General features: G+C 43.0%; 10 protein-coding genes across 10 annotated transcripts; 4 read left to right on the forward strand and 6 right to left on the reverse strand.

Annotated features, from left to right (window-relative positions):
• Nucleotides 1-441: 441 nt before the first annotated feature.
• Nucleotides 442-2133, reverse strand: EAE97_006215 (uncharacterized protein; the record flags this gene model as incomplete). The annotated part of the gene is made up of 1 exon (XM_038876728.1): nt 442-2133. The coding sequence occupies one exon, from the start codon at nt 2131-2133 to the stop codon at nt 442-444; it is 1692 nt and encodes a 563-aa protein (XP_038732435.1).
• Nucleotides 2134-2414: 281 nt separating this feature from the next.
• EAE97_006216 (uncharacterized protein) lies at nt 2415-3327 on the forward strand (the record flags this gene model as incomplete). Its single annotated transcript, XM_038876729.1, has 3 exons — nt 2415-2814; nt 2874-3121; nt 3181-3327. 3 exons carry the CDS (start codon nt 2415-2417, stop codon nt 3325-3327), a joined length of 795 nt encoding a protein of 264 aa, XP_038732436.1.
• Nucleotides 3328-6097: 2770 nt separating this feature from the next.
• On the reverse strand, nt 6098-7569 carry EAE97_006217 (uncharacterized protein; the record flags this gene model as incomplete). Its single annotated transcript, XM_038876730.1, has 2 exons — nt 6098-7350; nt 7470-7569. The coding sequence occupies 2 exons, from the start codon at nt 7567-7569 to the stop codon at nt 6098-6100; spliced, it is 1353 nt and encodes a 450-aa protein (XP_038732437.1).
• A 2009-nt stretch (nt 7570-9578) lies between these two features.
• Nucleotides 9579-11230, reverse strand: EAE97_006218 (uncharacterized protein; the record flags this gene model as incomplete). The annotated part of the gene is made up of 2 exons (XM_038876731.1): nt 9579-11068; nt 11116-11230. 2 exons carry the CDS (start codon nt 11228-11230, stop codon nt 9579-9581), a joined length of 1605 nt encoding a protein of 534 aa, XP_038732438.1.
• Nucleotides 11231-13253: 2023 nt separating this feature from the next.
• Nucleotides 13254-16190, reverse strand: EAE97_006219 (uncharacterized protein; the record flags this gene model as incomplete). The annotated part of the gene is made up of 2 exons (XM_038876732.1): nt 16007-16190; nt 13254-15929 (listed from the first exon to the last, which is right to left on the reverse strand). The coding sequence occupies exons 1-2, from the start codon at nt 16076-16078 to the stop codon at nt 13254-13256; spliced, it is 2748 nt and encodes a 915-aa protein (XP_038732439.1). The 5' UTR covers nt 16079-16190.
• Nucleotides 16191-16496: 306 nt separating this feature from the next.
• On the forward strand, nt 16497-17849 carry EAE97_006220 (uncharacterized protein; the record flags this gene model as incomplete). Its single annotated transcript, XM_038876733.1, has 4 exons — nt 16497-16644; nt 16706-16966; nt 17018-17636; nt 17693-17849. 4 exons carry the CDS (start codon nt 16497-16499, stop codon nt 17847-17849), a joined length of 1185 nt encoding a protein of 394 aa, XP_038732440.1.
• Nucleotides 17850-18642: 793 nt separating this feature from the next.
• EAE97_006221 (uncharacterized protein) lies at nt 18643-20355 on the forward strand (the record flags this gene model as incomplete). Its single annotated transcript, XM_038876734.1, has 4 exons — nt 18643-18727; nt 18895-19165; nt 19224-19267; nt 19318-20355. The coding sequence occupies 4 exons, from the start codon at nt 18643-18645 to the stop codon at nt 20157-20159; spliced, it is 1242 nt and encodes a 413-aa protein (XP_038732441.1). The 3' UTR covers nt 20160-20355.
• A 276-nt stretch (nt 20356-20631) lies between these two features.
• Nucleotides 20632-21906, forward strand: EAE97_006222 (uncharacterized protein; the record flags this gene model as incomplete). The annotated part of the gene is made up of 3 exons (XM_038876735.1): nt 20632-21003; nt 21055-21355; nt 21413-21906. The coding sequence occupies 3 exons, from the start codon at nt 20632-20634 to the stop codon at nt 21904-21906; spliced, it is 1167 nt and encodes a 388-aa protein (XP_038732442.1).
• Nucleotides 21907-24407: 2501 nt separating this feature from the next.
• Nucleotides 24408-24620, reverse strand: EAE97_006223 (uncharacterized protein; the record flags this gene model as incomplete). The annotated part of the gene is made up of 1 exon (XM_038876736.1): nt 24408-24620. One exon carries the CDS (start codon nt 24618-24620, stop codon nt 24408-24410), a length of 213 nt encoding a protein of 70 aa, XP_038732443.1.
• Nucleotides 24621-25896: 1276 nt separating this feature from the next.
• Nucleotides 25897-26076, reverse strand: EAE97_006224 (uncharacterized protein; the record flags this gene model as incomplete). Its single annotated transcript, XM_038876737.1, has 1 exon — nt 25897-26076. The coding sequence occupies one exon, from the start codon at nt 26074-26076 to the stop codon at nt 25897-25899; it is 180 nt and encodes a 59-aa protein (XP_038732444.1).
• Between the last annotated feature and the right edge of the window lie 1360 nt (nt 26077-27436).

A 27436-nucleotide genomic window follows, 5' to 3' on the forward strand; every position in this document is an offset into this window, starting at 1 on the left:
TAGACCAATTGTGCACCCGAACAATGTGGAGAAGTAAAGGAGGTCTCGCTTACCTACTTTACCGCTTCAAAAATGGGGTCAGATGGAACGGCAACTTTGTCGCAATCCCGAAGATCATCGGCTACTCGTAGTCTATTTGAAGTTATCCCCTACCATTCCATAAATAACGCAAGGAGAAGGATGTGCCGGACCTGGGGAAATATGGGTCTACGAGGCTGGCGCATTGGGCCGGGGCTATTGAGAAGCCACTGCATCAGTGCTTCGCGATTGTGTTTCGAATTCACGTGAGTGTTGTATAAAAATGCGAAATAATAATTGCCTCGATTATCCGTGATCCATATCCTGGGTATTCATATCTCGGAAACACCCCTTGTATCCAACGCCTTTTGAATGCAGACCTTTAACTATCCCAAATATACACCAGGCGCAATGTTAACCACGTCAGTTCTTTACCTTTTTTCTAATCATACCAGCTCCAAGCACATTAACTTGTGGGATCGTTACCGCGGCAGGAGTGGGCTCATGAGGCTCATCTGTGCTGGATTTCCTTTTCTTTCGCACAAGTCCTACATTAAGAGTTGTAACGCCTGCGGCACTCGACTTATTTGTGATCTCTGTTACTTTGGTTCCTGTAACTAATTGGCCCCATGTGTCGCCCATGCTTCCAGCACCTGAACGAACTTCATTGATCCATCTTTTCGAACTCGAACTTGCTAGGTCTAGATCGGCAAAGTCTAGTCGAAGAAGCAATTCATTGATTCGATGATAATCCGTTTCGTCAACGATAATTTGACCACGACCTTCTGGTTTCCAAGTATAGTATGCAGTGCTCTCGGGTCTTTCTAACAAGTAATTTTTATTCTCAGTCTTAATGCGTGGCTGTCTAGGAATGATACGCCCAGACAATTTTTTCTTCTTCCGTTGGGCGGAAGTCTTTGACAATTGACTAGGTTCCTTAATGACTGAAAGAATATCACTTCGCTTCGGAGGTGACTGCTGAGCTGGATTCGAGCTAGGAAAGGATGTCGTTGGAGTGGAAATGGCTGGTGTAGCGTCTGGTATGGATGAAAATGATGAGTTGAGCTCTTGACTATCGTCAGCTAATGTTGAAGTTTGGCTGCTGCCAATTACAAGATCTCCGTGATTATGTCGAGATGTTGGTGTAAAAACAATCCATATAAATCCAACAAGTCGACCGGCTGAACACTCTTGTCTATATGCCATCATTTCCCAAAATTGGTCAATATTTCTCACACTCTTCCATTGCCCATTCGAATCATCCTTTCCTCTTCCTATTTCATCATCTAATTCGTCTAGAAATCTTGCTTTTGGATCGTCAGGATAATGTGGGACTAGACATCGTGGAGGAACATCATCTGCATGTCTTGAAATTTGTCGAAGTGGGTGCCCAATGGTCCAGGAGCTCTGCGTAGTCTGTGCCTTTGCTCTTGCTGGAAGATATGACCTGGTCTCGTAATTGTCCTGCCCAGGCACAATTAAAAAGCCCTTCACTGAGTCCCATTGTGATTTTCGCAAATTATTCGAGGTTTCCGTCTGCTCTATCAGGGGATCAAGAACTCGACACCACCAGCGCACCAAGCCTCTATCGTCCAACACATGCTTTCCACTATATTCAATGCTCCCTGGGAAAAGATATTGATCTTGAGCTCGTGCGAAAAGCGAGACAATACTTCGAATATTTTCCCTTTGATGTTGTTCGACCAAATGTTGTAAGAATGTAGCACTGATATCCCTTATGGGAGAAGGCGTTCCTTTGGGTAGATTTAGAAGGTGAAGATAACCGGTCGAATCGGCCTTTGAAACAAAAAATGTAGTATCATATGCGGTGGAATAAATCAGGATTTCGATTGCAAAAACTAATACTTCAAGTAGTTCAGATGCATCTTGTTTTGAAGGAGTTCGAATTGAAACTGTAAGAAAATGGCTCTCGCGATAAGTCCTATCGGGTCGACTATTCGGCGGCGCAGAATATAATGATGAGGTTTTGGTTGGAGGGGTAGATAGATGGTAGATCTTAAAAGTGACGTCTTTAGGAAGGACAGAAGCAAGTCGTTGTGTGAGGACGGAAGATATATCTGATTCTTTCGAACCGGCAATCCCTTGAGTAGCCATAGCAAAATAATATTGTAAATTATTTCATGAATTTCATGATCATAAATTAAGAGTCCAATAGCTTAAATACCTCGAGTACTTAGTGGAATTTTAAATGATGTCGTTCTTGGTGAGACGCGTCGGCGAGTCGGCACAATGATGGACGCGAAACTCGGTCTATACCAAAAGAAGTTTAGCGTCTACATAAAGTTTCCAGAAATCTTGAGCTTTCAACTTCGAGGAATTATTTTACTAGAGGAGGGGGTATTTGCACGACGATTAACCACGAATTATACATAGCAATGGCATCCAAAACTACCACCCGATCGCTTCGGTCCCTTACCCGTCAAGCAGGTCAAAGATGCTCATGCGCCACTCCCATATCCTCCCGCTCAAATACCGCCCGACAATTTTCAATATCAACCTCGAGATCAGATACCCAATATAATGAAGAACGAGGTGCAAGACCAAGATGGTCATACACACCACCACAGATGAAATTACCATTCAACCCGAGGGCAAACCACGATATACCCACATGGGAAGTCAACAGCGATCCGGAAAGATTAAATCGATTTTATATCAAATTTCTAGGACGGGGAGGCGACGAAGTACTTACAGACGAAGTAAAATGGCTTGCGATTACACATAAGAGTTTTGATCAAGGAAGGAGAGGGTTCAATGATCGATTGGCATATTTCGGTGCGTATCCTGATTTGCGTTGCGAATGGCTGAACGTATACTGAGTCTATAATGTGCAGGACGTAGGATATTGAACTTACAGACAAGTTTGGTTTTACTACAATCGCCGGTTGCGACAAAAACTCAATTACCTCAGGAAACAGACGGCCAGGGGACAGAAGTTGAGGAGCCATTTTCACACCCTGCTCTGGACGGTTTGCCAAACTTGACCAACGTCAAGGTGGATGATATTTTAAGCAAGGAGAGATTGGCGAATCTGGCTACCCAGATGGGCATGCCAGATATCATTCGATGGGAACCTAGAATGGTAAGTTGGAGTGTTCTTTCACGAGGCATATTCCATATGGCTACTAATTCTCTTTACAGAAGGACAATCTCGAGAAGTCTGGTCTTGAGCTCGTACTAGCCACTTCATTGTATGCTATTATTGGAGCAATCGCATTGCAAAAGGGTGGTGATGTTGCAACAAGAGTCGCACGGGAGAGAATATTGAAGCCTCTTGGTATATCATAGATGTGTATACCACATGTGTGAATGATACGGATGTAGAATACATATTGTAAAATACTTACTAAAAACTCGCAAGTTGTGAGTAGCATATCATTAACAGTGCATCTGTGGGAGCAGGGGCACATAACAGTTGGTGTACAAATTTATTAAATACTTCCTCGACCTCCAAATCCTTAACCAATTCAATCTTCACATCATCGATCTCCAATTATACGATTTTGATGTCAGATTTGTAATAAATCCTTGCATCAAGTTGTAAAATGCAGACTTTGAGATATATTGTCAAGTCGATCAACTTCGTGTCATTTCACAGTTGGCGCATTTGCATTGGGACATAACATTACAAGCAATCTCAGTAGAACGACGTTAATCTATACAACATATCCATCTGTTCAAGCCACCTCCTTTTGCAATTACTTCCCAAAGACAATCCTAGTAGAAAGCAATCTTTGATTACAGCTTCCCACCACTCTCCTACTACCCATTCCAGGAATTTTCACCCTCTTCCCACCAAACAAAACTCAAATCCCCCTCACTCCCCAACCTCACCTACCATCTTCCCAATCCTCATCACACTAATCAACCCATCACCCAACTATCCATCATTCACATAGAATCCCAAACACCACCCTCCCCAATATCTGAACACAGAAATGTCCGTGGCGCAATGGTATTGAATATGATTGAATATGGTCAACCTTGTGATTCAGTACAATGATCCATATCCTACTTTGTGTGTTGATGTTGGGAGATGAGGAGACCTGTGGCTTATTAGTCTTTTGATGGCTTTGTTTTTTTTTTCTTATTGGGAGGGTGAAGGAAAGAGCGTTGTGAGAGAGGGGATTCATGGCTTTTGTGGATGTGGGTGGAGATGGTGAGATAGGATGGAAGTATATTGGATGAGAGTATGTTCTCGGAAGTGGATAGATAATGAGTGAATAATAAATGGAAGAATGGATTAACGAAATGAAAATGAATGGGTAGTTCATGGGTTATGACAGGAGGAGACCAGTTGCAACTCACACAAAAATCATAGTGTAACGATGTCATCGTCGTACCTGTAATTTGACAAGAGCGACATTCTACTGTTGAGGAAACAGTTCGAAACCTCTGGGGGGATAAATTATATGCGAGCCCGCCTTACAACTATCTGAACTAGACTTATCTGGCCTTCAAACAGAAACTCATCATATCAAGCTTTCAAAAGCCCCATTTCATATCTCATGCATCAACAATCCAAGCAGCAATCACTCGAACACTTGTAATTCAAACACTCCAAACAACCCCCGGTTTCAAGTAGAAATAAAAGATATACACACATAGCACCTACACATTCTCAACCAAGCAGAAAGAACTTACAGCTACCCATCAACTTAGCCATCAACTCCCAACACACCCATTCGTATACTATCTAGACAGCCAATTCAAACACAGGACAGCCATCCTAAAGTTCCTCTGAATCCTACTCCTATTATCCAAGTTCCACAGCAAGAATATCATAACACATCTGCTAAACATCTGATGCAGAAAAGACTTCACAAACGAACTAGCTTTTCCCATGAATAACTCGGCTCCCATTTCAAAGCAGAAGAGATGTATAGGATTCCACGCCCCAGAATTCTCACCTACTGATCATTCATTCACCCTTCATATCCACTCACCCAGCCAAGTATCAATCCCCCACCCTCACCCCCTCCATCAACATCCCCATAATCTACCTACCATCATAGATACTACAACAAGCAACCCTACCACCTCTCCGACCAAACATCCAATCCAATCCAATCCAATCCCAACACCACCCACCACTCTGCATCCATATAACCACGAAACCAGAACCTCCTTCCGAGTCCCGACCAGCAAGAACCCAAGAATAAGGCATTCAGTAGACCTCCACCCATCGATTCCCAAGCAAGCCCAAACCAATCACCTTCAAACCCTTTCCAACCTTTCCAGCCCCTCCTCATCCTCATCCCCTGCTCCATCCATCCATCCATCCATCCATCCATCCCTCTCACTATTCCTCTTCTCCTCCTGACACACAAGTACATACATACATACATACACATACACATACACATACATACACATAACCTCCTCACATCCTCACACCCCCACATCCTCACACCTTCTCATCCTTCGATCTCCACATCTCTACCCCGCCCCCTTACCCCGCCCTGCTTCCCCTCCCCCTCCTCCCATCACCAAGCGAATCAATACCCCTCCTCTCCACTCCCCTCCCCGGCACAACGCATTGATAATCTCGCTTCCATACCCCACACCCCAACCTCCAACCCCTCTATCCGCTTCCCTTCAAACTCAATTTATATTCTACAATTTCTTGCATGCAAAAAAAGCTTCCACCTACTTTTACACTGCACTGCGCCGTCTTTCGAACATCACATTAGGATAATCACAAACGAACAGACCGAATGGAAATGTTACTTATAAGGTCAACTTATTTTTTTGGTTCTTCCAATAGTAGTAGCAATTGCAATATCAAATAGCTTTCCATCTACTAAAACCCCTCCCAAACTTCCTAACACAAACACTGATAGAAACAACACGACAAGAAGCCAATATATGCAAATATAACCACGCAACCAAGTAACCCTGCAACCATTCCATCCACCCATTGATCCATCCATATACAACCAAACAAGCCTACAGACAAGTAATTAACTCCTCCAAGTACAATCCCAAAGTGCCCTCGCAAAAAAATCATACACATAAACTCATGAACCCATACACAATCCCTTTTGAAACGAGTCACTTATTCATTTTCATCCTTCGCACTTCCACTTTCCCAAACAACGAAATCCGATTCCGGTTTCTCCATCGGTTCTACCACTTTCTTTTGCATGAGAAACTCAATATCGATTTCTTTTCCCTTTCCTTTCCCTTTTCCAGGCGCGTAAGCCGTAGATACTGGCTCTGGTAATGGAGATGTGGTTTGAGGTTCTGGGATTTGTTCTTCTTGTTCCAAGGGAGCCTCCGTCTCTTTCTCAGCTTCTTCTTCTTCTTCTTCTTCTTCTTCGACCGATACCTCAGGTTCAGGATCCGGAAGAATGATAAAAACACTCTTCTCATCACAACCTTCTGCATAGAAATCTTCTTTCCTCATCTCCCCTAATGGAGCTCTATCAACATCGATAGCACCCTCTTCCATCTCTCTTCGCTTCTTTTGTTGCATCTTAATCCTCATTTTCATTTCTCTAATATCCATATCATCTTTACGAGACATAGACATGGAAGAACTCGAAGCGAAAGCAGTAAGCGAAGTACGTGTTTGAGAAATATCATCTAGAGGTGGAACATTCTCTTTGCCTCTCTCGTCTCTCAATCTGGTAAGTGTTTCTTCGTCGGAGGAAATGTCGAGAATACCAGTACTATGTTCCATAAGATTGGTCGCGTGTTCCTCTTCTGTGTCTTCGTGAATTTGGAAGAACCAGGACGATTTGCCTTCAGGTGCACGAATGGAGGACGGGATTTCTTTTTGAGAGGTTTGAGCCTTTGTGCCTTTGGAAGAGAGAGCTTGACGTTGGCGTGCGCCATATGATGGAATGGTTCCTGAAAGAGCGGCATCGATTGAGAAGCTGAGACCGCTAGGCTTTGAGGTGGAGAATTTAGGAGGATCAACGCGGGTTATTGAACCAGAAGCACGACGGTGATTGTTAAGGATTCCGACGCGCTTTCTAGTAGGCGAACGACCTGCTGGGGCGGTAAGAGGTGTAGACTTTGGGGCTGTGGTGGTGGCTTTTGGTGTTTGAGTACGAGTTTGTAGAATCTTTCGCTGAGTGGTAGATTTGATAGGTTTGAGAGGAGAGGTAAGCGACGCTTCGGTGGGAGATGGAGGGGCTTTGGTTAAGAAGTAGCTTGTAGGTTTTGAGTAGGTATCTTTAGTTTCCTCAACAGCCTTGGATCGCTTGGGAGATTCGAAGAATATAGGATCAACGTTTTCGGAATCATCGTCGGATTCGAATGATGTAGCTTTGCGTTTAGGAGAGGTATTATTGGGTGATAGAGCTAGGTATGATGTAAGTATCATGTTCATATGTAGATCATGTCAAGTAGGTAAGAAAGAGTGGATTGTAGCAGTGGAGAGACAGGTACTGCTATTCTGATGAAGTGAACTTTAGGCATACCATTTTGACGATTCTTGATACTCGTGATGTTCTGGAGACGTGAACTATTCAATGGAGCAAATGGTTGTCTAGCCATTCCCATTGGCATATGTGAAGTCATGATTGCGATCTCTGTTGAACAGGGATCAATTTGGGTTTTCCGATTGTTTATCTTTCCTCAATTCTTTCCTTTTCGGATGATATGTAAATCAATTGTTATAAGTGATTTTGAGTAAATGAGTGAAATGATTTTCTCAAGATTTGGATAGAAGTAGATAATTAACTATGATGCTGTGCTTCAAGTATTTCGTAGGAAAGATGTCAAAAAGGTGGTGGCAGGAAAAGGAAGAAAAAGAAGCCAGTCGCGTTCGCGAAAGGAGCGAATAAAGTGGAGATGGGAGTACAGTGTGCGCAGTGTGTCGGGGTCGGCAAATCGAGATTTGAGAGCTCTTAGCCTTGCTTGGATCGTTTCGTTATGTTTGGAAAGGTTAGATGGAAGTTATTATGTCAAGCTACTTGGGCTAGCAACAACTTGATGGCTTTGTATGAAGAGTACAATGTACTATGAAGAGGCTTGAGAGGTGATGGAAGGTAAACAATATCTTTCCCCACACAAGCAAGAAAACTTTAATTGAATTCGGAATCAAAGTCACGAAGATCAAAACAATCAAGAAAGATCAAAACAAGATAGATAGAGAGGGAGCACGAAAAGAGAAGAAGAGTAGGGGGAATGCAGGTCTATATTGAAAACCCTCTCGTTTCCATTTCCCTTTTGGAATACCTGGTATATACCTACATATGTACAGAGTATGCCTGCTTGTTCATCCATACCTATCCACTCAATTCATCAATTCAAGTTTCTACTCTTCCCTTACATCTATGAATGAGTACATACATACCCTCATTTCTAAACCTTACCAGTACGATACTTCCTTATATCGACCTAGCTCTAGCATTCACCCATCTACTCAGATCTCCTCTGCATAACCAATTCCAATTCCAATCCAATACCTCCCACTCAATCACGCATCACCAGCGCGTAGCCCACGCGAAAACCCACCAATCCCCATCTCCCCTCCCAATAAAAGTTCAAAACGTCCCGAAAAAACCCAAAACCACTCTCACAAACCCCCGGTACGTCCAAGTCCAAACCGGGATGCCATCATGAGAATCATAAGCCCAGCCAGGATCACCAATCCACAAGCGAGACACATCTCAATCATGCAATCTCAATTCCGCAATGCCATTCGCCCACAACTCATAACTAGTGGCTCTTTCTCCACGCCAGGAGGGAAAGGGATGAGGAAATCTCATATCATAGTACGAACTAATTGAAACCTTTTCCATCGCGAGAAAACGCGACTCACCTGAAGTATAAGAAGATCTTCGCGTCTCCATTAAACGATCGAGGAGAAATGGCGATTCTTCGTGTTCTTTTCGTTCTCGAATCGTGAAAAATGACTTGCATGAGAACGCGATCCATGAAGTAACGGAAATGGACATTTCTATTATTATACTCCTGCAGCTTTAGCTTTAGCTGCAAGTATCTGGGTACATATTATTTCATATCATATTATTCCCCTCGCATCATCAAAAATTTGATCAATTCTTCAATTCAATCGATTAAATGTCTAATCGATTCCACCTGTTGTTGATATACTCGAGATAATGCTACCTTCATCACCATCATGCCTTTCCATACTAGTGCTACTTAACCAATTGAATCAAAATGAACATTCGTTTCCACGCGTTCAAGTTCACCGGCTCAAGAATATGGTCGCGATTGCTGCGACCTTTCGCCCTTCATGTTATGCATGCATAATTATTGGTATTCATTCATTATCACAGAGGCTATGCTATCTAATGTTGTACTTGATTTTCTGATGTGCATAATGTGTCATACTGAGTCTTGATTCCTGAGTGAAAGGTTGTATATTCAATTTGTGCTAAGAGATGGATGATCATATATTGGCTCGATGCCACTATGCATGTCGACTGTTGTTAATGTAAAGATAGTTGATGTGTAGGCTCTAATGAGCACCTTGACAAGCTAGAGATGAAAAGAATAAAAGTAGAAGTGAAACCGATGATAAAAATAATAATCTATAGGTCGTGCAATCCCCCAGCCACTTAATCAATCTCTCCCAATCGTGGAGCTTTACCTTCCCAACCAACTTGCTCGTAATAACGGAAGACGAGGTCGTAGCCGTCAAAGTCGTGTACGATCCTATCAACTCTACGATATCCAGGAATGTTTTCCATTCTGGCACTTCTCAAGCGAGCGGCGCCTGCACTCTTCATGGCAGATGCAGAATCACCAAGCAGTGTTAATTCTCTTCCCTCGGCTGAATTGTTCTTCGATTCAAAAAGAGTGACACTGAAACGACCAGGCTTGAAAATATCAACAACGTGCTCGATAATGTCAGCCGTCTCACGACCAGTCTGGCAGCCAGGCACGTTGGTCTCGAACGACGCATACGAGCATTGAGGTTCAGGCGTAACATGGACCGTGAAGTAATGCGTGGCAGCACCTGCTTGATCAGGAGCTGGAATAACTCCATTGGCTGAAAATCCGCACGGAGTGAAGAGGTAAGCATCAACCCGTGCATCAGGGTACTTCGAGGTAGGATAAACGTCCGATAGACCGCAAGCTTCGGAAACTACCGTACCAAGAGCGTGACCCTCAGTTCCAAGCTCTTCAGGAAATGATACCTCATCATCCGGTGTGACAATACCTCCGTTGTGATCGGAAGATGTGTTGCTAAAAACGTCAAAAGTTTCATCGGTGTTGGTACTTCCGGCTGTTGTACCACTGATACTCAAATCAGTTCTACTCAATTCACCAAGACTGTCTTCTGCATCCTTTCGTGCTTCGATAGCCCGACTAGCATACTTAGTCTCCGCGGCCGCAACTGCGTGATCAAGATAAAATTGTTTGGCATTATTTGGCTCCAGGTCAGTCATGAGAATTTCAAGAGTTTCATCTGGTCCTTGGGAACAATCACCATCCGAGGAAGATAGAGCCTGGCTGGGCATGTTCAAGACTTTAGTCTCCGTGACCGATCTTTCTGCATCCGGGGTTTGAGGCGGTGTGAGATCGGTATTAGGGTTAGTCAAGTATAGGTACCAGTGATCTCCGTTCATCTTGCCGACCATATAGGCGCTTCCACCTAAGAACATGTCATCGAGGTATTTGACTTCATCTTTCCAGCTACGATGTGGACCTTGCTGCTTCTCGGGGAATAAGAAGTTTTTTCGGCTATAAAAGACTCGGTAGGGTTTGGCAGCAGTCTTGACGTTATCAGGAGATTCACAATCTTGGACCGGGAAACCTGCATGGACGGCCGCAATTCGCAACATTCGACGGAGCCCAAGCAACAAGGTGGTAGTACCGCAAGTCTTGAGAATAAGCTTGTGAGGGAAAACGAACATGCTGGATTCAGAGAGAAGGTAGGCATCAACATGCTCAGACTCAACGACTGACAAAACCTTGCAATTTACAAGATCTAGCATTCCTGTCCAAGTTTCGGCTGAGACGGACTTGAGTCCATCTTCTTTGGCACCGATAGGTAAGTCCTTTGGAGAGGGAGCAAACCAAACTTCTAGAAGCTTTTCTGGGCCTAATATTGTCAGCTTATGTCTCCAGAATAGTGTACAAGGTACGAACCTTCGAAAGCATTGCTAGAATCGAGATCGATAGTGGCATCGCGATTGATAGTGAGCTGAGGTGTAGCTTCAGAGGGTGAAAATGTATATTGGGATGGGATTTCGAGGTTGACCATCTCTAACGTGAGGGTGCGATAATGCACGTAGTATCGGGTTTATGCTTGGTTTTGGCAGATTATGTGTGTTTTTGCTAATTGGCAAAGTACTGTGAAGCACTATCTGCCACCCAGACGAACCTTGCGGTGTTCGGCTGAGAAGAGAAGGCCCACAGAACCGTGGGATATGGGATGTGCTGGCGAAGCCAGCAAGATGTTTCGAGTATAGACGTCACGTAAGAGACGTTAAGGAGGTCGGGTGCAAAGGGGGATGAAAAAGTCCTTAACCGAAGGAATGTTGGATTCGGTGAGCTCGCTCTGATAGATGCCGATACCGTGAAAAGATATCGGGTCTAGCAGACGAGGAGTATCTGCAGTTTTAGGTAATGAAGTTGATTTGTGTGTTTTGGGGCGTGGCTGGTGTTATCTGGGCCTAGAGAAGAGAAAGGAGATGGTTAGCAAAATGGAAGAAGATTTGGTGTGATTCAAAAAGAAATTTTTTATCATTCTCCGCTTTATCAAGTGAATTATTGCTTTTCGCGAGTCACCAAGACCCTCGTAATCAAATTATCTGGCTGTTCACGTCCCCATACACAGGAGAAGTATATTTAGATGATAGGCCAATGTTCAGAATTGGAGCCGTAGAAGGCGTTGAACTGTGAAAGAATACACTGGCAGATAGAAGAGGTAAATAGAAATTCTTACTTTGCTGGTTTGGAAAGGAAGCGTAGTAGATCTTTAGTGCTCATAGAGAATTGAAAAAGTACTGATAGGGAAGTGGTATTCGCAGTCAAGTGCACCTAACACTGACTGTGACTTTGGTTGCAAAGATTGCAATTTCAATGATGATATATATTCATTGAAATCTTCATTGAAATGTCAAAGAATAGCAAAGTAGCAATACGATGACTTTTGAGTCGTTCAAATGGGTCTTTCAATGGGTGAAGTGTGGATTTGTTGCGTTGGTTGCTTGGAAAAACTTTTTTTTTTGTTTTGGGTATAGGTAAGGTCTAAGACAACATGCGTCATTGGTCAGTTCATTTCGCACCAGTATTTAATTGACATGAACAGTTCGACGACCTACCAAAAGTTCTAGAACTTTTCATAGAAGCTCTACGATGATGATACTAGGTAGCTAGAATAAAAATGAAGAAGGCAATTTGAGGTGAATATGATAGCGAAGACAGAAATGAAAAGTTGGAGGATGAGGGATTTATACTCTTTCTTTTCTTCTTCTTCACCGTAGGAAGGGGAAGATAAGATATAATTATTGATAATTTTCCCAATTATCAGATCGCACCATCATTTAACGATGGGCAGCAACAGCTTTCTTGGCGGAAAAGGCATAGGCAGGTAGGTGTGGGTTTGGTAGCGGTCCCAGGTAAGGTTGGTAAGGTTGGTAAGGTTGGTAAGGTTGGTAAAGGTTTACATTCATTCCCCCTGCCCCGCACCTACCAAATAGAGCGGTGAACCCCACCAAAGAGTAACACAACAGGCCTGCTTACCTAATTGAAGGAAATCAATATCCATTATCTTTGGCTTCACTCCGAATTACAACAAATCATCTTCGTCATCAACTTTATCCATAAACATTTAACCAGATAGTGAGTGAGACCACGAAGTATGCGAGTGAGGTGGATTATTATACTTGCTTTCAGCCAGATTCAGAATCGGGCAGTATTCTGTTTCGCTCAAAGCCTTGAAATGGAACACAAAAGAATATGAACCTTGAAAAACTCATTGTGACATGAGTATGGGATTTTTTGATGCGATTTGAAGACAGCTAATAGCTCAGTCCATCATCTTCCTTTCTTGCTGTCTGATACTCATGAAGTTTTGCATTCAAATGTCATACACATTCACGGCGCAATTTTGTGCGTCTACGATGGCAATGCAGACCGCTATTATTGGAATGGGGATCATGACAGATGCCATACAATGCTTCTATCTAAATTCATTCTAATAGGTATATTGATTGCAATGGGAGTTGTATGTGATTATAATTCTTAGTAATTACTGTGAATTTCGTCTGCTCTATATAGACCTACGTATCCAAACCCCCTTCGATCATCTCCCCCAACACGTCCCAGGCTTTTGCCTCCTCTCCTCCGCTCGCCCTAGCCACACCCCTCAACCCACTCCCTACGAACCGAACTAATCTATCAAATTCTCCTTTCATACTCTTCAACTTCTGCACATACGATTCGACACCACGATCTTCCATTCCGGGTGATAAAATACTCAAATCCACCTCCATTTCATCCTCCGAGTCCTCGTCCCTTTGCTTTGCAAGACTCATCCTCATACTCATCCTCATATTTGTCGATTTTCGCGGTGTTGGTGGCAAATCTAGCGACGCTAGTGATAGATCCATGATCTCCTGTTGTTTTTCCATTGTCTCTTTGCTAAGAGCTGCGTTTGCAGCCTGCGCATCTTCTAGTCTGATACCCAGATCAAGTATTTTGATGACAGTCTTATGAATCAGCTCAAGCTTGCTACCAAGGAGACATTCATCAGTAATGCGCTTGATGAATAATGTATGGACGCGAATCATTGCATCAATATCCTCGACCTCTTGAAGATTCTGATACATTTTTTGGGAGCGTTGTTCTATTACTAAGGATGTGAGATAATAGTATAGAGTGTAGTAAAACCAGAGGAGACGAGTTCGGAGGGAGTAGTAGAGGGAACGTTCATCGGTAGTACTGGTCAAACTATGACGATCGGAGACTAAACGTTCTCTGGAGAGAATATGAGAACTACGACGAATTTGGAAGAGAAAGGTAAAGATTGCTTGATATAAGGGTATTGTTTGTGGAGTAAGTATTATTTGGACAGGCCAAGAGAGGTGGTATATAGGTTCGATTATGGAGAGTACCTTGACCGATTTTCGACATCTGTTGATATCTCGACTCCTTTGTGAAAGAGGTCGGATTCGAAGTCGAAGTCGTTCTGGGATTATGGATGGGTGGGAACCAATTGTACTTTGTGCGAGCTCTGTCAATGGGAAGCGATCATTCCAGGAAGAATCTAACGTATCCAACTTATCGAAAATAGATGACATGAAGCTGGAGGAAGAAACACCATCGGCGATGAAGTAGACATGAGCTAATGCATCCAGGGCATTATGTAAACCGCAAGAATCGAACAGAGTTTGGCGCAATTTATTTGAGGTATGATGATGCTTGCTTCTAATCCATTTTTCGAAGGCTACATCAAATAACTCGGAGAAAGGGGCCATGAAAAATTTGGAGGTATTGCATACGGAATCAAAGTCGAGCTTTGGTTCTATCTTCCTCTTTAATCGTACAGATTCGAATTGATTTAGCTGCTTCAGAACAACAACGCTTTTGCCAGTATTGAAGATTCTTCCCGCGGCAGTTTGAAGGAAATTCGGAGCATGTAATACGCCACTTTGAGTCTTGCGTAACTTAAAACGAGACTGCCAAATTGAAGACGGATCTGAGTTTCCAGTAACTTCAGAGACAAAGAATACATTGTCTCCAGTGCTGAGCTCACCTTCCTCCATCCATGATCTTATTGGCCTTAGGTAGATTTGAAAGCACTGAAAGAAGATCTTACCCATGAAGGAATAAATATCATCATCTCCAGCCATTTGAGAGGTACAAGTTTCATCGTATAGGAACTCAAGATACCGGAAAGCATGGGCATATGGATCATGCTCAACTCTTTTGATGATATCAGCCAGTCTGCTAAGAGGTTTGGTAAAATCTGCCAATTCGTTTTGCAAACTTAGAAGACTCACAACAACGTCTTTCGATGGAGCGACAAATCTACTCTGAATTTTGGATAGTCTAGTGTCCAAATCCATAAGCCGCTGAGAAATAGATGACTGCAGAACCTGTAATAATGGCACGTTTTGAGGTTGTTTTACCCAGGCTCGAAGAACAGCTAATGCTGAGCCTTGAGATGCAAAGGTTTCCATTAGCATATCATAACCTTCCGGAGTCAAATGCTTAAAGATATAACCCTTCAAGGGTTTAATAATCCGAATATCACGAGGGTTTGATTCGAAAAGGGAGCTCAATGATCCAGCAAGCATGAAGAGAATTTCTCGAACCCCCTGAAGTTCGGTGATAGGTTTTCTAACAGTTTTTAGCTGAATGCCATTTACGCTTGGTGGTTTCTGCCAAAATTGTGCCTTCCTCAATTTATTCAAGGTGTCCTCCTCAAGTGTATTCACAATGAAATCTTGAGGTCTCCTGGTGTTGTCATCATCCAAACTCGATTCTCCTGTTGATCTGGTCGACTCTGTCAATTCTGATCGAGTATCCCCAAAGGCATCATCATCATCATCATCAGAACTATCCGCTCCAAAATCGACATTCCTCCAAATACTTTTTTCACGTAGCAGAGGATCCTCGGCAACAAGATCTCGCCATTTCAAAGGGGGCTCGGTTTCAGGATCCAATACTTTGATCAATTCCAGATCTTCAATCCTCGACTTGGAAACTGGCTTATTCGATAATTCAAGAAGTAGATGTAGAATTTCGGACGTCCATTTCAATTTCAGCTCAGGTAGTTTCTGCAAACGCTCCTTGAGCGCATCTGCGAGTGGATCTTCATTGAATACTCGAAACTTTTCGTCCAGACCTTCAAGTCGATCTTGAATATCGAATTGGTTCGTTCGATTGTAGTTACCATGTCTGAGTGCTCGAAGAGCAGTTTCCCGAAAAATATTGAACCTGCCAGGATCAGACTAAACTGGTCAGCCCCTTGATTCTGAAGATATTGAAGCAGTAAAGAAGATGATCCAATAAAAACAAAGATGATTACCTGTGGGGAGAAGGAAGTGATTAATGTGACAAGCTCATCCGTTAAAGCTCCCAGCTTTGCAAGATGCGCCATTGTATTAGTTCATTAGCAAGCTTGTCTCTATGACATAATCCACAAACTTTTGATCAGCGATATATCAGACGGAAGTTCACTCGAAAGGGTGAGTGGTAGTAGAGTGTATGCACTCCTGATCAATGTTAAAATCAATATAAATAATGCTGGTATATTTATTCCGAACGCGCTTCTGGAAGGGAAGACGCGATAACTATTCAGCCTTGAATACAAGGCTGTTATCGCTCTACCTAAACCTTACCTATTCGAATCTATCTAGTACCTTATTATTGTTAACCTGCAGGTGTGACAAGGCAAATCCCATCCCCTTTTTTAGGGTCTTCAGATAGTCGGTTTTATTTTCCATGAACTTACGCGGCGCTGGAGCTTCGATGACTTTAGAATTTCGACACATCTTTTGAAGCCAGAAATCATCAATATGGCTGTAGCACGCCCAATTCGAGTCCTAGGCTTATTAGCTATAGGATTATGGATGTTTTTCTTATATCAAGTTTTTGGTCCACCAAAACCAGAACTTGGGCCTGGAGATACACTTTCCAATATAGAAAGAGATCCTAACCTAGATCGTATGCGCCGAATCTCCTTCAATGCCAATTACCCTGAATGTCATTCTAACAACTTTCATAGCTACTGGAGAACCAGAAGGTGTGTTATGGAGAGCCGATCAGGGTTATGGACTAGGCGCGGAGGGAACGAGTCGAATCAATGCTACTCTTTTATCTTTGGTTCGCAACGAAGAGGTTGATGGAATGGTTCAGGCTATGCGAGATTTGGAAAGAACATGGAACCACAAGTTTAATTACCCGTGGACATTTTTCAATGACGTACCATTCTCAGAGGAGTTCAAACGTCGAACTTCTGCAGAAACGAAGGCGGAATGCAGATATGGTACGCAGCCCTGCCTCTGATGACATCTGTCAACTCTAACAATCCTAATAGAAGAGATCCCCAAAGAACATTGGGAAATGCCCTCATGGATCGATCCAGAGCTTTTCGAAGAATCGGCAAAGATGCTGAAGGAGAATGACATTCAATATGCCAGCATGGCATCTTACCACCAGATGTGTCGATGGAATAGTGGTTTGTTCTACAAGCATCCAGCCATGGCAAATATGCAGTTTTACTGGCGCGTCGAGCCAAAGGTCCATTTTTTCTGCGATGTCGACTACGATGTGTTCAGGTATATGCAAGATCAAAACAAAACTTACGGATTCACTATCAATCTTTACGATGCGCCTCAATCAATTCCATCCCTATGGCCCGAAACCACAAAATTCTTGGCCGCACATCCAGAGTACATACACGAGAATAATGCAATGAATTGGGTTACAGATAGCGCGCGCAGACCAGAACATAATCGGAACGCAAATGGCTACTCTACATGCCATTTCTGGAGTAATTTCGAGATTGCCAACATGGATTTCTGGCGCAGTCAAGCATATGAGGATTACTTCAACCATTTGGATCGTGCTGGAGGTTTCTTCTATGAGCGATGGGGAGATGCGCCAGTTCATAGTATTGCCTTGGCACTTTTTGAGGATTCGAGCAAAATTCATTGGTAAGTTTCGAGTCCTTCACGTGAAATTCGTGTCCATGACTGACCTTTTTCCACAGGTTCCGTGATATCGGTTACCAGCATATCCCTTACTTCAATTGCCCCAATTCGCCAAAATGCAAAGGTTGCCAGGCGGGACGATTCACAGACGGAGAAGCTTGGCTACACAAGGAGGATTGTAGGGCAAACTGGTTCAAATATGTCGGTATGGGCTGAATGAGAATGGAACCGGGAATGACCAAAAGGGATATAGATGGTGGTAACGGTTGACATATTGTATTTAAGTGTCTTTATGATGTTTGAAAGTTTAAAGCAGGCAAGCATTGGCAGGGCGTTTGGTAGGATTTCGGGAAACATGACAAATTATTAGAGTATAATATGGCACGGCTCATGAATTACATATACCAGCAGGAGTGCTTTTGGAAAGCGACACCCAGGTAGAACATCGGTTAACATTATCCTCAACTCCTTTCAAGCATTTTGAATAGCATTATTCCAGTGGTTTATCGGACAGAAGACCGCTTGGTTTGTGTAGTGACTGTTTCTTTACGATGCCATCAGCCCAATGTAGCGAGCGTTCACGTCCGACAATTTAGTTTCTGAGAAAATATTCCCAAAGACTCGCAAGATCATCCGATTTGAGTGTTTGCCGCGAAGATTTCTAGCAAAAATGCTGCCGAGGTTTCTCGCTCTCCACAAGTCTCAATCAAATTGAGAGATTGGGCGAAACCCTCTTGGGAATCAGTCATGTCTGGTTCCGAGGCCTGAATGTATCTACGCGGGGCTGCTTATGGAGAAATGCAGTCACACCGAGGTACCTTGTGCCGATTAAACGATAGATTGTTGTATATAGATATAGAATACCTAGATCCAGGTTCCCTTTTTCTATTTCCTGGATGAGCTGGTTTTTTTGTTTGTTGTATCCACTGCTCTTTGTCTGCAGTATTTGTTTCCGTGCTCTTCTATTCTCCTGGGCTGCATTTTTTTTGGGATTCGGCTCGTCAACAAGATGTCGATTTTTGAGGACATAGTCAGAGAAGCTTGCAGTAGCAGAGATATTGCAGGTGCAGTGGTGGTAGGGGGAGATAGCTCTGGTATGCACATTTCCTCGATTCAACAAATTAGTCGGTAACTGGTGTTCATTAGTGTGGACACGAGCATTATAATCTTCGAGCACATATTCAACATGGTTCTCAAAGCTCATTGGATTTCTTCTTGTTTTTTTTTCGCGTCAGAATATTTCATTGATTAACGTGTCCAGGTAAATTCTATTATGCCAGAGCCTTCGGGGCTCAGTCTCTTAAAGACCCCTCGGAGCCTATGAAATTGGACAGTGTTATGTGGTTTGCTTCCTGCACAAAACTATTTACAACCATTGCGGCATTACAATGTGTTGAGCGAGGACTTTTGGATCTCGACGGTGATATCTCTGATATCTTACCAGAGTTCAAGGGTGTACAAATCTTGACAGGCTTTGATGAAGAAAGCCAGAAGCCAATCTTAATAGACAACCATAAAACTATAACACTTCGGTTTGTTGTCCCCACGATATCTTGAGTCAATAAAAATCATGAGACTAATCATACTAAGACATCTCCTAACGCATTCATCTGGACTTTCATACGATGTTTTCGGTAAGTAATGTAATTTCTAGGCGTTCAAAGAAATAACTAAAACGTTCAAGATCCGTTGCTATCACGGTACACAGAATATATCAGTAAAGGCTCGCCTATGCCAACAGATGGGGAAGTTTTAGTTGAAGAACGCTTTAAATTCCCACTTCTCTTTGCACCTGGTGAGTCATGGACTTATGGTGTTGGTATTGATTGGGCTGGCCAGATGGTAGAAAGAGTCAATGGCAATATGTCCTTGGAAAGATACTTCAGAAAGAACATATGGGGGCCTCTTGGTATGGATAGCATAACCTTCCACCCGACTCAACACCCAGAGATCTTATCAAGATTAATCGCAATGAGTAAACGAGAAGGAGGCGTCACTCAGTATGGAACAACAGACAGTCCCACAAGTAAAGCCAAATATACCAGTCAAGTACCATTTGATCCAGCTACCAAAGACTGTCAAGGAGGTGCTGGGGCATTCGGAAGTCCTGTTGATTATTTCAAGTGTTTACAAAGCATTTGTGCCAATGATGGGAAACTACTAAAATCGGAAACCGTGGATGAGATGTTCAAGCCGCAGCTGAGTGAAGCCTCAAGAAAAGGCTTGATGAAGAACCTTTCTGTCCCAGAAGTTAATGAATGCTTGGGTGCATTTCCAAAGGGGTTGAAAGCGGACTGGGGCCTCGGAGGCATGATGAATCTGGAAGATATCGGTGGTAGAAGCAAAGGCTCGATCGCCTGGGGAGGATATCCAAATCTTCAGTGGTGGATCAATCGTAAAGATGGAGTATGTGGTATATGGGGCTCGCAGCTAATTCCACCTGGAGATCCAAAGACAAATCGATTGATTGCTGCTTTTGAGGACGAAATGCATAGGAAGGCAGGTGTTTCTCAGGAGAAGTTGTGAGGTTCGAGAGTTTGTCTGGCAAGTGATTATATGTGGTCTGTTGTAGATACAGTATAGTTGGATTCTATCTCTTTCTTCAATCAGTAAAAGTTACAAGCTCTATCTCATGACGATGGTGTTTCTTGGTGCAGAGGATTTTTCATTGTGAAAAGTATTATATACGAAGCACGTCAAAATTTGCATTTATACAGGAATCAGTTGTTCATTTCTAAAGATAATCAAAAACACATGCAAAATTGCCTTTCAGCTTTTAGACAAATTCCTTCTTTCCCTTCTCAGTCCTTGCAAATACACACCCGCTGCTATGGTCTCGGCGTTTTCGTATTAAAACGGGAAAGAGTCATCTATTCAAGAAAAAAGTAAGACATGAAATTTACGAATCTTGAACTTTTCCAAGTTGAACTACACATGAATTCGACAACTCGCAGACCTATGAACGACATCTTTATCCACCAACCTACAGCCCATCGAAATGTCCGTCACGACGTTAAACGGCCAACCTACACTTAACATTTCGGGTCCTGGCCAGACCGCTCTCTCCCGTCTCGATCCGCTCAAGAAAGTCTTCACTAAATTCTTTTCTTCCATTCCACAAAAAGTACGAGGTCATGTTGTTGCCGTCATTGGCGAACTTATTGGCACAACTGCTTTTCTATTCATCGCATTTTCCGCAGCTGAAGTAGCTCTCGCGTCTGCAAATGATAACAAAGGCGATAAAGTTAGTTACGAGACAAAATCGATTAGTACAACTCAGATATTGTTTATAGCATTTGGAGCTGGAATAAGTCTGGTAGTTAACGCGTGGACTTTTTTCCGTATTAGTGGAGGGCTGTTTGATCCAGCAGTGCGATAGTAATCCAAGTCTAAGTTTTGGAGTCTGTACTAATTTTGAAAGGTCTCTATCGCGTTGTTTTTCGTCGGTGCAATCGATTTAACTCGATGTGTCCTACTTTGTATAGCACAATGTGTGGGTGCAATTGCCGCTTCAGCAATGGCTTATGGTTTATATCACGGAGGTTTACATACGGCAACTACACTTAAGCCTGGCATGAGTCCAGCACAAGGAGTTGTTCTTGAGATGATACTCACATGTCAGCTCTGTTTTACAGTTCTCATGCTCGCAGCTGAAAAGCATGAGGCTACATTTTTGGCACCTCTGGGTATTGGATTATCTGTCTTCATAGGGGAACTAGCCGGTAAGCAGGCTCAGATTATCCCGAAGAGGTCTATCAGATTTACACTAACATAACAAGGCGTCTTCTGGACCGGCGGCTCCATGAACCCAGCCCGCTCCCTCGGTCCCGCAGTCATAACCTTAAGTTTCCCAAGCTACCACTGGATCTACTGGGTCGGCCCTATTGCCGGCGCTGGCCTAGCAAGCATAATTTATAAACTAATCAAAGCACTCGAATACGAAACCGCACAACTTTCCGAGAGCGAAATTCACGCTCAGCCCGTTGGAGATTCAGAGAAAGCATCTGGACATACAGGTCCCTGCGAGTGTATGTGTTTCAAAGTGGCGGCTCAAGGACAGTCATCGACCGCAAGTATGCTGCAGGTTGCTACGACGGATGCGAGGAAAAGCTCAAGTTTGGTTCCGACGAAAAGTACTAAGAGTGAGAAATCAGATGTGAAGAAGACTGAAACGGTGGTGGAAGAGAAAGTGGTAGGAGAGCCGGCGAAGACTCAACCGAAGGCTCCTCCGACGGCTGATGATGGTTTTTTCGGGGAGATGTATGCAGATTGAGTGACAAATTACAACATGGTTTTGGGATGAACATTGGTGTTATTATTCGTCTAAAGTCGGACGATTGTATTATAAGATTGGTTTAGTGAATTATTGAATAACCTCTCCCCTTTCTGGGATGATTGGGGTAGTTGATGATAAGGTTCTGTGCGGATATGAGAGGTTTACTTCAAATTATTCTACCTTTATTTATTCTTTTGAATGTAAATGCTACAATATTTCTCCTTGCACATTTGTATGACGTCTTTGTAGGTTTTGGTTCTGTCTTCAATATCGATTCTTTCGACTATGCTAGAAACTTGATTTGGTCGTTCATACCATACATATCGCGTATAATAGTGACATGCTTCACACCTCGTTTACGGAACAGTTTCAATAAGTTGAAATATATCTCGTGTCTTGATCATGATAGTGCAAAATATAGAATGCTATCGCAATAGAAGCAGCTTTGCATTCTACTAAGCAGTGAGTAGCTATGCACAGGGAATATCAGATGACAACGTATAGATTGTTATTTTCAAAATGCACAATCTCGCACTCTACTTGTAAATGCATCTGTTGATGTCTCCCCATAAGATAGACCAGATGATTAGATGAAGGAATTGGATAACGGCAGTGCCAGTGACAGTGAATCTTTTGCTCAACGGGGATATTATGTAAATGGAAAGATGGAGTGTGAGCGATCCCAGTGGGATGGAGTAAAGAGACATCGACTTCGAAATCTATCTTGATACATTGAGCTATCATCCGATCGCCAACGAACTTCTTTCCCTATACATCATGTACCATATAAAAAATGCATAGCTAGGTAATGCATAATACTCAGAGATTACGGCCTTATTCTTTTGTACTTTCAAGCTCACTCAATATCAGTGATGATGTAGTCGCTAGACTGTAATCTGGCAATATGTATTAAGTCAATAATATACACAAAGTCAACAACATATTGAGCCAACAATATATACTGAGCTAATAACACATACGAAGCAGATAATTTATACTGAGTCATTAATGTATATTGAGCTGATAACATTTATTGAGCTGATAATTTATATCGAGTCGACAATATATACTGAACTGATAATATATACTAAGCCGACATTTATAGCAAAAGCGTATAAGAAGCCAAATTTGATGAGTCATAACCAGAAGCTTGCTGCTTTCTTCAGAAAAGACTTGATTATTGTAATAAATATGAGTAGAAAATACAGCATTTCGATATATACAAAGCTGGGTTGAGGACGTTCAGTTCATTTTCACTGGAGAGATTTGACTTATGTTGAAAGTTGAAGAGATAGACGAGAAAAGATGATAGCCTTCTAAAGTTCCTACGGTCAGAAATACGTTGATACAATTCTCTAGTTTGAACTGAATGGCTAGAGGCTAGAGAAATGAAGTAAAGGTGTTTTTTTTCATTTACTGATTGAGGTGAAAGCCACTCGACTTGCTAGCTACTTTCAATAGTTATCTACACATATTGAAGCCAGGCAACTAAGGAACAAGATATTGCGGTAAGATTGATGATCACAAAGTGGAAGATTCTCTTCCCTCTACGTCCTCCAAAGAAGATACAGATAGAATCTTACTACACCCCCTACTCTACACAAACTCTACGGTAAATTCGCAAATCCGCAAACCTGTCGGGAAACATGCCTGACATGAATACCCAATTCATCCTCACCCCTCTATCAGAATACACCTCGAGGGATAAACAAAGCAGTGGCTCAATTCCGAAACGTGATCTTTGGAGGAATACACAACGTCTCCTATTGCTAGCCAACATGTTATAGACGTAACCTAACTACTTCCTTAATCTACGAAACGTACACTCCAGATAAAACAAAATCCATGTAAGAAAGTAAAGGGTGCGTTCCTCCCTGCCACGTATCGCTCGTCTATAACTGGATTGAGACGTTGTTGGATTGATGGAATGGCCGAGGAGGGGGCAGCGCACTACAGCAAATAAGGCTCGATTTGCTATCAAATGCTACTGATATTGCAAATTAAATATCGTAGATCTAGTGTTTACTCTAGAGTCCAATATCCACGCTTCCCTCTACTCCATAAGAGCAAATAGTGTGGTATGATAATTCGCACAGCAAAGCTTCACCTCATGATTGGTTGTACATGTATGCACTCAGCAACGAAAGTAGAAGTTATGCGAGTGAGTGAGCGCGTAGAGTATATCTATGATTTGAATCGACTAAGCAGATAACACGCAGCATACATACAGCGATCTAGTATATTTGAGCCTCCACGATATTGAAATCTGCGATGTGAGTATGCGGCACAAGAGACAAGTAGAGGAGGGGGGTTCGTAAACTACCAACTAGAGATGCTCGAGTATCAACAAAGAGATGATTGCATCATACAACCAGATAAACTTTCCATCATGTATGTCTCAGCCAGGCTAGGTGCAGCGCTTGGATCGGAAGAGCGTCGATAATTCAATAGGAACGACATACGATACGTGCACACAGAGATGTGCGAGGGAACATGGTTTACCGAGGGCCAGAGCAGATGACTGGAACGGAGTGATGATCGCAACCGTTACTCACACAGGAAGGAAGCCCAGAAGCGCCATGCGACGAAAGACGTGGCAGTGAGGCGAGTCTTGGAAGGTGGTTTGGAACAGGTAGATCCGGTACATGGCCGTCTGGTGGAGATCGCGATTGACGAGGCTTTAATTTTAGTTTGCCTGCCGATGCGTTCATGATGGAAATAGAAATTGTTACGATCGCTCTTTTACACATACGTACATGAAAGACATTGTGAGGCATGTAGATCACTGTGGATACAACAAACGGGGAATTTGCTATGCTCATGGGTTTTTGGCTACTCTCATCATTAATTGAAGCAGCATAGGATTTCACGATGTGTCTTGAGAGAATGAAAAAAATGCCCAAAGGAAGATTATGTAGTCGATACAATCTCCGTGTAGCCATCCATTCAAAGCATCTCAATAATCGCTTTCACGTACATACACATATATGTCTGAGTTTCAGGAGCAAGTACATGCGGCGCAGACCTTTCCATCGGAAGCAGAAAGCCACCGACAAGGCCAGCACGAGAATATCACGATATGAGGGAAACGCAGTCTTGAGAGAAAGAGGAAGGTGGAGGAATCCTTCATTCTGTTGCCTACGCGACGTCTCCCATCAGCAGACTATGCCGAGAGAGAGTGGACAACGCCCCCGTGAAGACCACGATACTTCCTTGTCTCCCATCTTGCTTGTTCAATGTGCCGTCTTACACTTCTGTATGCCGTATATTAGCGGTGTGTGGGAGGAAATGCAGTGACACACGAAGGAATCCTTCAATTTCACGGAGACAACGAGACAGCGAATGAGCAAGAGCGGTGAGCTCCCCGTTAGCATTCAAGCATTTTACCGAAGCCAGAGAACTTTGAAGAAGAAGAAGAAGAAGAAGAAGAAGAAGAAGAAGAAGAAGAAGAAGAAGAAAACAATCCTCTGGGAGCGAGTGGCGCAGGAGTTTCTAGGAAACTTCTGGTGATTGTTCGCTCCATTGGAAGGATCCTTCCCCATGTTTCTAATTCGGAATCAAAGTGCGAGGGCTTTCTTGTAATGCACGCGTGCTTACGGCATCGTAAAATTGAGGAGCTTACATCGAATCAACTGGATTACGCCTCTTGAATACTTAATCAATGCTACATCACATCGTGGTCGAAATGAAGCTTATGCTACACTATTGATCCCTTGCATCTCCATGACATATTAGAAACACTACAATTAGAATCTCATCCCCGTCGCCGTTACAATATCTCGAAACCATGGAACGAATGAAAAAATCCTTGGAAAAAGAATGAAGTCGAATGAGGCAGGATGGGAATATTGTGTCATGGTGGGCTTTTCAATCACCAGTCAAGAAAAAGGGTTTCCCATCCCCCTCCAAAACACCACTTTTGCTGTGCGGTTCGACTGCCACGCAGCTGACAGCATCACGCAAGATTGCTTTTGCTGTGCCGTGCCTCTAAAGATCGTAAAAACCATGTGGCATGGCGGGCCACGTCCCCAGAGATGGTAACATGTGAAGGTTGAACATGTTTGCAGTGTAGGGGAACGAAGGTCCACTATTCACGACGAGAGAATTTCCAGGTTCGTACACGGAACATGGATTTTTGGGGGTGGATATCGTGGCGAGCGCGGACATGGGAGAGAATCGATGGATGGCAATAATTTAATCAGAGGTCAATCAAGAAGGTAGGTACATGTTTAAATTAATAATGAGGGTGAGGGTTGCTCCGTAAGTGGTCTTTGCAGCACGGGAGTAGATGCCGGGCTGTCATTGTCATTGTCTCTCGTCTCCACAAACTTTCACCCTCCCAAGAATTCATCGTACCAACATGACAAGGCAGCAGTATAAACAGAGATGTGAGAGGCTGGAACAAATTTTAGTGGCACGGCATGAGAAAAGATAGCTCTCCCTAGTCAATGCCGTATCTGTATACCCGCAGCTACTAATGTCCGAGTGATGCGATAGGGTATGATTGGATTGAAACGCGCGGTTGGAAAATGGAGGGTAAAACGGAAGAATAGCTAAGCAAAGGCAGAATCACCTATATCGGATAATTGGGCCTTGCTGTGGGCTGGCTGTAGAATATTGATGGATAAATGTAACCACTCCGCTGGGACCCTTCTAAGCCATACAATCTTAATGAGTGATGATGAATTTTCTACTATCTTTGGGAAAGGGTGTGGGAACAAATCGACGATTAGATGATTGATGATTCTGTCGGCTGCGACCTGCGAGGAGGTGATTGTATCACATCGCATACCAATAAAGGAAATCATTTAGCTCGCTCTACCGGAGAACCTAATCCTTAGCAGAAGTAAGGAAACCCAAAAGGATAAAAGAAAAACTATACTATTCCATCTAATGCATAACATAATAATTCACCCATTGTCACTCAGCAAGTATCATGCCCAGCCATCAGATGAACATGCTTATGCAAATTCGGACAATAGATTGAGCCGATCCCAACACCGTGTAGAATCGGATGTAGGCACTGCTAGGCACATGAATAACCTGAATAACACGAATATCTTTGGGTACTGACATACATCACATGTAGACACCCGACATTGGGACATGTATACTACACATGCATGGTTTATATGGCCATGGCATGATGACTTCAGACTTATTCATGAGTCGAAACGAAAAGGAACACTGGACACATTCCCGGAATTAGTTTCTCCAATTTCTCCCATTCTTCACCCACAACTTGCATGATGTTATCCATACGTCAAGACAATAATCGTTCGATTCTCTCTGCGAACGACCCAGCCCACCCATCCATAATCTCGGCGAGGATAACAGTTGGTTCCCCCCGAAAGTAGGTACGCGATACAATATGATACGCTACAATATCAAGAAAATAGGTTCCTGAATTTTCGTCCCATATTTGAACTATTGCCCTGTCACTGTCTCCATTCTTCGACATGAAATTTCTCTCGCAGCATAAATTGCCATCGCTAAATCAAGGATACCATAAATTTCGATTAGCACT

The sequence above is a fragment of the Botrytis byssoidea genome (assembly GCF_014898295.1).
Source record: "Botrytis byssoidea strain MUCL 94 chromosome Unknown BBYS_011, whole genome shotgun sequence".
In the NCBI taxonomy this organism is placed as follows: domain Eukaryota; kingdom Fungi; phylum Ascomycota; class Leotiomycetes; order Helotiales; family Sclerotiniaceae; genus Botrytis; species Botrytis byssoidea.